At 36.8% G+C, this 11,237-nt stretch overlaps 1 protein-coding gene across 1 annotated transcript in view; it reads right to left on the bottom strand.

Annotated features, from left to right (window-relative positions):
• LOC115428184 (zinc finger protein 260-like) overlaps nucleotides 1–11,237 on the bottom strand; it is a 17,473-nt gene continuing 6,236 nt past the window's right edge. The window contains exons 4-5 of the mRNA XM_030147029.1: nucleotides 6,681–7,665; nucleotides 1–558 (exon numbers count right to left, since the gene is read on the bottom strand). Of these exons, the coding sequence (XP_030002889.1) occupies nucleotides 246–558; nucleotides 6,681–7,665 (1,298 nt within the window). The 3' untranslated portion in view covers nucleotides 1–245. The remainder of the gene's footprint in view (nucleotides 559–6,680; nucleotides 7,666–11,237) is intronic.

Below are 11,237 nucleotides of genomic sequence, written 5' to 3' on the forward strand. Positions count from 1 at the left end.
ACATTTAAGTGCAGTGTACATTTATGACCAGAGATATCAGACAGAGGTGGGTTATTATTGAGTGAAATGGAAACTACAAAGAGATGAGAACAGATGACAGATATATTTCCATTCATTTAATAAAAACATGACACCACATGGAAAAAAAATTCTAAAAAATGTACATAGGAAAAAAAAACAATCAGTTGAAATTATTTATTCAGATTTGCCACTAAACATTCCTGTATAATTAACCTTCATGTTCTTTAGTCTCTGTTGGTCTGATTCCGTGTGAATGTGACATTCTGTCTATTCTTCGTGTGAATCTTCATATGTATTGTAAGATGATGTTTACGTGTGAAGTGTTTCTGACAAACTACACAGCTGAAAGGTCTCTCCCCCGTGTGGACGTTCATATGTATCTGAAGATGATGTTTACGTTTGAAGCGTTTCTGACAAACTACACAGCTGAAAGGTGTTTCTCCTGTGTGGAGCCTCATGTGACGGTCCAAACCTGTCTTCCGAGTAAATTTTTTATTGCATTCTGAACAGCTAAATGGTTTCTCACCGGTGTGGAGCCTCATGTGAGCAGTTAAGTGTGAATTACTGAAAAATCCTTTCCCACAAACTGAACAATGGAATGGTTTATCTCCTGTGTGGAGCCGTATGTGTCTCCTCAAGTTCTCTTGTCTCTAAAACATTTGTGACACAGTGAACATCTGAATGGCTTTTTCTCCAGTGTGGGACACCATGTGGCATTCTAAGCGTGACTTTTGGCAGAATGTTTTTGAGCACACAGAGCTGGGTGAGTTTGTTTCCTGGGTCGTGTTTTTCTTCTGTGAAAATGTTGCTTCACATTCAGAAGAACCAACCAGTTTCTGTCCTGTGTGAGTGTCCATGTGTTCCTCCAGTAAACTCCTACTGTCAAAGGTTCTTCTCTTTACACTCTCCATGTGGACCAGGATAATGTCTGGCTCTGATCCTTTACCATGTTCTCCATCACTTTCTTTTTCCATCTGTTTAGTTGAGCAATTTGTTGGAGGCTTTGACTCATGTTTGTGGTTCAGGGTCTGGTCTTCATCACTGTCCTCGGTTTCCTCAGAGTCTCCATTCTGCTCATCAGTTTTTGTTTGTAAATGTCTATGTGGATGGAAGCTGCTGACTGGTTCTGGTCCTCCACAGTCCACTTTATTTGTTTCCTCTTTGTTCTCCTCAGTTTGTGTTCGATTAAGCTGTGAGGACTTAATTTTCTCCTCATAATCATCTTCACTCTTCACAGGGACAGGAGTGGATGGGAACTCGTTGATATTCACTTCCTGGCTGGTCCACAGTTCCTCCTGTTCCTCTTTAATGTGTGAGGTCTCTGGTTCTGGTTCCTCCTGGTCCACAATGGGATTCCAATCCTGCTGCTCAGGAGGAACTTTTTCTTTAACCACTGACAGCTGCTGTACGTCTGTAGGATATAAGGAAATACAGTTATTCTTTTTAGTTACAGTTAGATTTTGGTGATAATACTGTCAGTTCTATTATAAGAGAATGAAATAATAAAGTAAATTATCAGCCATTAAAAACCAAAATCTTAAGGAACAGGAATCAGTCAGATAATAAGCGTATTGATTAGATAAATCTTAACGTTACACATGGCCAAAACCTCAGGTGAAGTGAGATTTAGACCTGTATGTGGCAAGAGGTAATACTGTTACAAACAGAACTAGAAGCACTCGGAGAGCGCAGACCTCCGCCAAGGCTGATCAGTGGGCCCCCCCATGGGCCCCCCCACCCCCGAATACCACCAAAATTTAATCATTTCTTCCTTATCCCATTTCCAACAAACCCTGAAAATTTCATCCAAATCTGTCCATAACTTTTTGAGTTATGTTGCACACTAACGATCAGTGGCCCCCCACCCCCCCGTGGGCCCCCCCCCCGATCACCACCAAAATTTAATCATTTCTTCCTTATCCCATTTCCAACAACCCTGAAAATTTCATCCAAATCTGTCCATACTTTTTGAGTTATGTTGCACACTAACGGACAGACAAACAAACAAACAAACAAACAAACCCTGGCAAAAACATAACCTCCTTGGCGGAGGTAACAATCAATTTTTCATTTATGTTCTATGTAAAAAATTTTTAAAAAAGTATTATTGTTAGAAATGAAAATATCCATTATTAACCATTAAAAGCCTGAACATCCAAAAGCATCTAATGATCTAAAATGTTTAATAACTGTTGATCCACTAATCCTATCAATGCATGTAAATAATTGGTGTAAAATGTAGTTTGTCATCTTTTCATGGTCATCAGATATGACCCATTTAGACATTCAGAGGTTTCATAGTGAATGTGGAAACATCATCATCTTCTACAACACTGAATCACTAGTAAAACCCATGGAGTTGGATAAATGACAGTGGATGGAGACACTTGTTTTATGTTCAGTTAAGGAAATATTTTGCTGAAAAAAAAAGGCTCATTTTCCTCAGTTTTAGCTGCTTTGATAACCTTTGAATTTAGTCTGAGTTTTACGGACATCTACATGAGCAGTAAATTAAATATAGAAATATACCTGATTTTTACTGAAATATGCAAAATGCAGGGGATAATATTAAATGGTGATAAATTACCTGAAAAAGGTCAAAATTAAAAAAAAAAAAAAAAAAAAAATCATCATCATCTTCATCATCATCTAGAAATCACCACAAAAATAGTTGTAGGTACAGTTGTCCTCAAAGTTATTCATATCCCTGCCATTTTTTTAAAAGATTTTTTGTTTTTGTGATGAAATGAATGAGTTTCATCAAGTTTATTTGTGACATATGTGATACACAAGTGAGGGAATAACAACAAATGATACATGAAGAAATACTTTATTTCAAGAGTGTTTTATTAATAGATTTCCAAAAAACATCATGTTCAAAATTATTCATACCCTAAGTTTGTTTACTCAGTCCAATGTCTGTTCTTAATATTCAGTTGAGTAGCCTTTGTTGTGGATGATGGTTCCTGTTAGTGTCCACAGGTTCTCTTATGTCTCCTGTGGGATGTTGGTCCACTTTTCCTGGGCCAAAGCCTCCAGATGGGTCTGGTTGGATGGTTTCCTACCCATCACTCAGGTCTTCAGCTCCCTCCACAGATTCTCTGTATGATTTAGGTCAGGACTTTGACTGGACCATGTCCTTGAACCACTACTGTACTACCTTGGCAGTATGCTTGGGGTTATTGTCCTGCTGGGACGTCCAATCAGGACCAATCTGGAGTTTCTCAGCACTTTCACACCGTCATCCAGGATGTTGATATAAACATGTTAAATTCATGATGCCTTGTAACTTGATGAGGTTTACGGTGCTACTACCTGAGAAGCATCCTAGCATTATAGGTTATGACTGTAGCATTATGTTGCCACCACCATGACAAAGGTATGAGGGTATCACAGACAACCATCCAGCGAGTACTGCACAAAGGAGGTTTCCATGGATGCAGACCCAGGAAGATGCCATGACTCAAGATGAAACATCAGGAGGCTCATCTCACATTTACAAGAGCTCTTCTTAACCAAGATTTAAGCTTTTGGTCATCAGTCCTGTGATCTGATGAAACAAAGATGGAGTTGTTTGGTCGGGTGGATGTTGACTACGTCTGGAGGAAACAAGGAGAAGCATACAAACTGAAAAACACAGTCCCAACCATCAAGCATGGTGGTGGCAACATCATGCTATGGGGTTGCCTCATCAAGATACAGGAAATCATGAAAAAGGAGGATTATGTCAATATCCTGGATGACAGTGTGAAAGTGCTGAGAAACTCCAGACTGGTCCTGATTGGATGTCTGAGCAGGACAATAACCCCAAGCATACCGCCAAAGTAGTGCAGTAGTGGTTCAAGGACATGGTCCAGTCAAAGTCCTGACCTAAATCATACAGAGAATCTGTGGAGGGAGCTGAAGACCGGAGTGATGGGTAGGAGACCATCCAACCAGACCCAGCTTTTTTTTTTGGAAATCTATTTATAAAATCCTCCTGAAATAAAGTATTTCTTCAAGTATCATTTGTTGTTAATCCCTCACTTGTGTATCACATATGTCACAAACAAACTTGACGAAACTCAATCATTTCGTCACAAAAAAATGGCAGGAGTATGAATAATTTTGAGGATGACTGTACTTTTAACTACTTTTGTGATGATTTCCAAATGCCTATTATTATTATTATTATTATTATTATTATTATTTTTTTTTTTTTTTACATTTGACCTTTTTTTAGGTGATTTATTCCCATTTATTAATAATTTTGAGGACGACTGCATGTACAGCTTAAATAAGTAAAACGTATATATTCTGTTTTATTTTCATTTAGACTTTTGGCTAAACTAGAGACAAATGTGTTCAAACCTGTTTCGTGTGACAGGACTCTTGGATTCCAAACACAGTCCAGTATTTGTCTTTGTCTCTGGTTTTCTTCTTTAGTTCGACAAAGTTCCTCCTCGTACTCTGCTATGGTTCTTTCAAACAGCCCAAATATCTCTTCAGCAGCTGCAGTTAGTCTCTGCTCCACCAGTGATCTCAGAATCTGCACTTTTGGGGACATTTTTCACTTTTTCTTCACACAAACTCCTTCAGAAACAGTTTGTCTCCATCTCACACTGACAGGTCTGTTAACAGTTAGCGAGCTAAGCTAACTTTAGCTTCACTGAGCTAACAACAGATAAATCAGGAGTAAAACAGACACAGAATGTGAATAGAATAAAGTCCAGTCAGTCGGTTTCATCCGGATACAGAGGTTCTGCTGGTTCGGCTGGATTTAAACAAACACTACACAGGAGAAAACAGCAGACGTTCGTTTAGACATAAACCATTTAAAGTTAGAGACGTTATAGTGCTTCCGGGGTCAGCGTGTATTCCTGACGTCATGAAAACTCTTACAAAATAAAAGACTACAGATGATCAGGAGGAACCAGAAAACAATTAATTCTTTAAAATGTAGCAGCATTGAGTTGACGTTTTGTTTTAGAAAAGACCACCACCCAATGAGAAGTTTATGCCACAGCTGCTGTAGATTATTAATACTGATATTTACCCAAATAGTCTTTAATCTTCTGTAATAGTTAATATATGATAATTCCTGATTTCTGTTGAAAATGGTAAAATGTCAAAAGCTCAATGAAAATGAAATGGTCTGCTTTAAAGCATGTCATGATGCTGAATTGACTCAAATAGATAAAGGTGGTCTGATATAAGCACTAGATTTGTACAAACTAACCCATTAATCCATTTAAAAAAATTACTGGTATTTTTGGCAGAAGTTGGTGCTGGTCGTAGATAAATAACAGACAGTAAAATAAGAGCTCAAAAGTTAAAAACGGCAAGCATCAACACTTAAAAAACAAACAAACAAACAAACAAACAAAAAGATATATTTAACTGATAAACTACAATTTTGTTTTTTGGTGAAAAATATTTGCTTCTACCTCAATCCCATGCTTTAATTCCAAATCTGAAATCTGAATTTCTCCAGCACATCAGGATGTCACAGACAAATCAATATATATTCAATAACAGCATGTCACATCAGAGTTATTAGCTCTAAAAATTCTACATGATGAACATTCAGTTGGTTTCAATACCTGACATAAATATTTGATTCAGTCCAAAGTTAAACAAAGCTGAAATCTGGACTTTCCATTGTGTCCAGATTGGAGAACACATCTGTGATTTGTATTCTCCTCAAAGTTCAGATTCTAGAATTAACAGACTGAGATTCATTTGTACATGAAACATGTTCTGTCCTCATCTTTGATCCATAATGTCTGGTACAAGCAGATGAACATGTGGGTTGTAGAATGTTTAAAAATGCATTCCCTGTGATTATGAAAAATTCTGATTTCTGGTTTTTAATTCAGCCTGATTTAGGAAGTTTTTTCCTTTAGTAGCTGAAGAAAAGCTCTGTTTTGTAGGCCTGTGTTCAATTCCACATTTACGGATTCATTTCATTGAGTGTGAGGTTCAGTTACATAGATTTATAAGTTATGTATTTATAACTTTGAGTTACATGTTAATTTCAACAATTATATGTTTATTATAAAATCAAAGATTAATGTCAGATATGTATAATGTGATTTCAGGGTAAGTTTTTGAGGGACATAATGGAAACTATCAGCAAACATTTTTATTGTGTTGACTTCAACCTCTTTCACCTCTAGTTCTCACCTGATGTGACAATTTGGATCCTGTTAGTCTGACTCTTCAAGTGCTGATTTCAGTAAAAAAAAAAAAAAAAAAAATCATTCTTTTCTTTTAATTACAAAAAGAAGAGAACAGACAAAGGACATACTGATATTCAGTTAATAAAAAACTGTCACCATATAGAAAATAAATAGGAAAATGAACATAAGAAATAAAAAAAACAATCAGTTGAAGTTGTTTATGCAGATTTTCCTCTAAAATGTTATTGTATCATTATTCTTCATATTCTTTAGCCTCTGTTGGTCAAATTCCTGAGAATGTGACATTCTGTCTATTCTCTCATGTGGATCTTCATATGCGTCTGAAGATTATCTTTACGTATGAAGCGTTTCTGGCAAACTACACAGTTGAAAGGTCTCTCTCCTGTATGGCTTCTCATGTGACATTCCAGACCTATCTTTCGAGTAAATCTTTTACTACATTCTGAACAGCTGAATGGTTTCTCACCAGTGTGGAGCCTCATGTGATGCTCCAAACCTATCTTCCGAGCAAAACTTGTACTGCATTCTGAACAGTTAAATGGTTTCTCGCCAGTGTGGATCTTTATGTGACCAGTTAAGGTTGAATTACTGGTAAATCTTTTCCCACACACTGAACAACTGAATGGTCTTTCTCCTGTGTGGAACCTCACGTGATTCTTCAAACTTGACCTCCGAGTAAATGTTTGACCACATTCCGAACAACTAAAAGGTTTCTCACCGGGGTGGAGCCTCATGTGATGCTCCAAACCTTCCTTCTGATTAAATCTTTTACTGCATTCTGAACGGCTACTTAGAATCAAATCATTTTTCATCCTTATGTCTCTGGGTGAGTTGGTTTCCTGTGTCACGTTTTTCTTCCGAGAAAATATTACTTCACATTCAGAAGAACCAACCAGTTTCTGTCCCGTGTGAGTGTCCATGTGTTCCTCCAGTAAGCTCTTACTGCCAAAGGTTCTTCCCTTTATGCGCTCCATGTGGACCAGGTGAAAGTCTGGCTCTGATCCTCCATCACTTTCTGTTTCCATCTGTTCAGTTGAGCTGTTTGTTGGAGGCTTTGACTCAGGTTTGTGGTTCAGGGTCTGGTCTTCATCGCTGTCCTTGGTTTCCTCAGAGTCTCCATTCTGCTCATCGGTTTTTGTTTGTAAATGTCTGTGTGGATGGAAGCTGCTGGCTGGTTCTGATCCTCCACAGTCCACTTTATTTGCTTCCACTTTGTTCTCCTCAGTTGGTGTTTGATTAAGCTGTGAGGACTTAACTTTCTCCTCATCATCATCTTTACTCTTCACAGGGACAGGAGTGGATGGGAACTTGGTGATATTCACTTCCTGGCTGGTCCACAGTTCCTCCTGTTCCTCTTTAATGTGTGGGGGCTCTGGTTCTGGTTCCTCCTGATCCACAATGAGATTCCACTCCTGCTGCTCAGGAGGAACCTCTTCTTTAACCACCGACAGCTGCTGGACGTCTGTAGGATACAAGGAAATACAGTTAGACTTTTCAGTTACAGTTAGATTTTGGTGATAATACTGTCAGTTCTATTGGAAGAGTTTAAACAACTCTGACAATGAGAATCCCCACTTTGAGATAATATATATACACATACATACTTACATATCTAGTCACAGAGAAGCATAATACAGTCATTGTTTTTTGTTTTTTAACCCAAACCCATAAACAGTCCCAGCCTGTTGCACAAATAAATAAATAAATAAATAAATAAATACATACATACATACATACATACATACATACATACATACATAAATAAAAGACAATAGTAAATAGATAACTAAATAAATAAGTAACACAGATATTAGTCACAGACTCGTATTAATAAGACTACTCTGGAATAAGTGAGGGATCTACCTCTTCTATATGATTCAGAACAGGTTGCCAGATACTGAAAAACTTATTGTCACATCCTCTTATAGAATATCTGATTTCTTCCAATGTTAAATGATGTAAAAGATCCAGAAACCAAGATTTAAATGTTGGAGGTTGTTTATCTTTCCATTTTAGTAATATTAGTCTACGAGCTAAAAGAGTGGCAAAGGCAATTAGATTTTTAAATTTATGATTAAAAGAATGTAATGTAATGCCAAATATTGCAATTGTTGCCTCAGGTTCAATATGAGACCCTGTTACATCAGAAAGAAATTTAACTATAGACTGCCAAAGGTTTCAGTTTTGAACAAAACCAGAACATATGAGACAGTGTGGCCGGTTCAACTTCACAACGATCACAAGTAGGATTCAAGTCCGATTTAATTTTTGTCAACTTTACTTTAGACCAATGCAGTCTGTGAACAACTTTGAATTGAATTACTCTATGTCTTAAACAGATTGAGGATGAGTGAATGTTGTGAAGTATAGACTGCCATAGATCTTCAAAAAACTCTGTTGCCAATTTGTTCTCCCATTTTCTTTGAATGCTCGCCAAGGGCTCCAAATTAGAGGAATTGATTACAGTGTATATTTTACCACTTGTCCCTTTGGAATGTGGATTTATGTCCAAAATAGTTTCGAGAAGTGAGTCAGGTGGCTGGGAAGGGAAATAGCTGAGCAAAGAAGACACAAAACTGCAAAGCTGGAGATACTTGAAGAAATGGGAGTCTGGAATTTGAAACTTGGCTTTTACTTGCTGAAATGATGCAAAAAGTCCATCAACATACATGTCCTTCAGTGTTCTCAGTCCTTTTGCTGCCCAAATATCAAAAGAATGATCAATGACAGAAGGAATAAACATAACATTTTTTACAATAGGAGAGTAAACTGATAAATCATTCAGTGATAAACTTCTTCTGCATCCATATTTTAAATGAATGTTTGACCACTGGGTTTAAAGACAGTTCAGAGATAGGTCGAGACAGAGGTAGTTTCAAGCAGATAATGAATATTTTTTGACCTTGAAGGAAATTATCAGCCTATTAAAACCTAAAACTTTAGGAGTGAACAGGAATTAGTGAAAAAAAAAGAGTAGCGATAAAGACAATAATTGTATTGATTAGATACATCAGAATAATACACTGATCAGGAAAACTGATCAAGACCTCTATGTAGGGAGAGGTAATACTTTTACAAACAGAAAAAACAGTTTTTCATTTACTAAACACATGTTACTGTTTCAATTTTATATGATTTGGAAAAAATTAAACTATTATAGTTGGAAATTTAAATATCCCACGTTAACCCTTAAAAGCCTAAACATCCAAAAGCATCTACTGATCTAAAATGTTTAATACCTGTTGATCCATTAATCCTATCAATACATGTAAATAATTGGTGCAAAATGTAGTTTGTTATCTTTTCATGGTCATCAGATATGACCCATTTGGTCGTTCAGAGGCTCCATAGTGAACGTGGAAACACCATCATCTTCTGTAACACTGACTCACCAGTAAAACCCAAGGAGTTGGATAAATGACAGTGGATGGAGACACTGGGTTTATGTTCAGTTTATGATTTGTTTTCTCTGCTTTGATAAAATAACTTTTGAAGTTACTCTGGGCTTTATGGACATCTACATGCACAGCAAACAAAATATAGAAATATACTTAATTTTCAGTGAAACTGCAGAATGCAGGGGATAATATTAATAAATGGTAATAAATCACCTAAAAAAGGTCAAATGTAGAGAAAAAACTAATTTGTCAGTCATCACAACATCAGTCACAGGTATGTAAAGCTTAACTAAAATGTATATATACTGTTTCATTTCCATACAGACCTTTGGCTAACAGATAGAGACAGATAGATTCAAACCTGTTTGGTGAATCAGGACTCTTGGATTCCAAACACAGTCCAGTATTTGTCTTTGTCTCTGGTTTTCTTCTTTAGTTCGACAAAGTTCCTCCTCGTACTCTGCTATGGTTCTTTCAAACAGCCCAAATATCTCTTCAGCAGCTGCAGTTAGTCTCTGCTCCACCAGTGACCTCAGAATCTGTACTTTGGGGGACATTCTTCACTTTTTCTTCACACAAACTCGGTCAGAAACAGTTTATCTCCATCACACACTGACAGGTCTGTTAGCAGCTAGCGAGCTAAGCTAACTTTAGCATCACTGAGTTAATGACAGATAGATTTCAAATAAAACAAACACAGAACGTGAACAGAACAAAGTCCAGTCAGTCGGATACAGAGGTTCTGGTTGTTCGGCTGAACTTAAACACTGTACAGGAGAAAACGGAAGATTTTCATTAGAAATGAACCATGGCTCTTTTGCGCTTCCGGGGTTGGAGTATATTCGTGACGTCATGACAGCGCCTACAAAATAAAAGACCACATATGATTAGGAGGACCCAGAAAACTTAATTCTTTAAAATGTAGCAGCATTGAGTTGAAATTTTCGGTTAGTTCCATTGCCAGGCTAACAGAAATAAATTAGACTACCACCCAATACAAAGTTTATGCCACAGCTGCTCTACATTATTAACATTAATAATTACCAAAAATAATTTTTAATGCTTCTGTAATGGTTAATACATGATAATTCCTGTTGAAAATGGTACAATGTCTGAAGCTCAATAAAAATTAATGAGTCCGCTTTAAAGCACTTAATGATGCTGGATGGATTCAAACAGGGAAAGGTGCTCTGATACATTTGTTTATTGCCGTATTTGTACAAACTAAACCACTAATCCACAAAAAGAAACTACTGGTATTATTGGCAGAATCTGGTGGTGTTGGTCCACACCGACCATAAAATAAGAGCTCAAAAATAAAAAATTGCTAGCATCAAAACTTTTTTTTTCTTTCTTTTTTTTACAATTAGTTTGATGTAACTAACAAAAAATGATTTTGCTACTTTGTGAAAAGTGTCCGGTTTTGCCTCAATCGCATGCATTAGTTCCAAATCGGAAATCTAAAGTTGTCCAGTACATCAGGATGTTATGGTTAAGTCAATATATATCCATTAGTAATGTGCCACATCAGTGTATTTGTTCTAAAAAGTCTAAATGATCAGCATTCAGATGGTTTCAATATCTGACAGAAATATTTGGTTCAGTCCAAAATGACAAAAATCTGAAATCTGGACTT

The sequence above is a fragment of the Sphaeramia orbicularis genome, chromosome 11 (assembly GCF_902148855.1).
Source record: "Sphaeramia orbicularis chromosome 11, fSphaOr1.1, whole genome shotgun sequence".
In the NCBI taxonomy this organism is placed as follows: Eukaryota; Metazoa; Chordata; class Actinopteri; order Kurtiformes; family Apogonidae; genus Sphaeramia; species Sphaeramia orbicularis.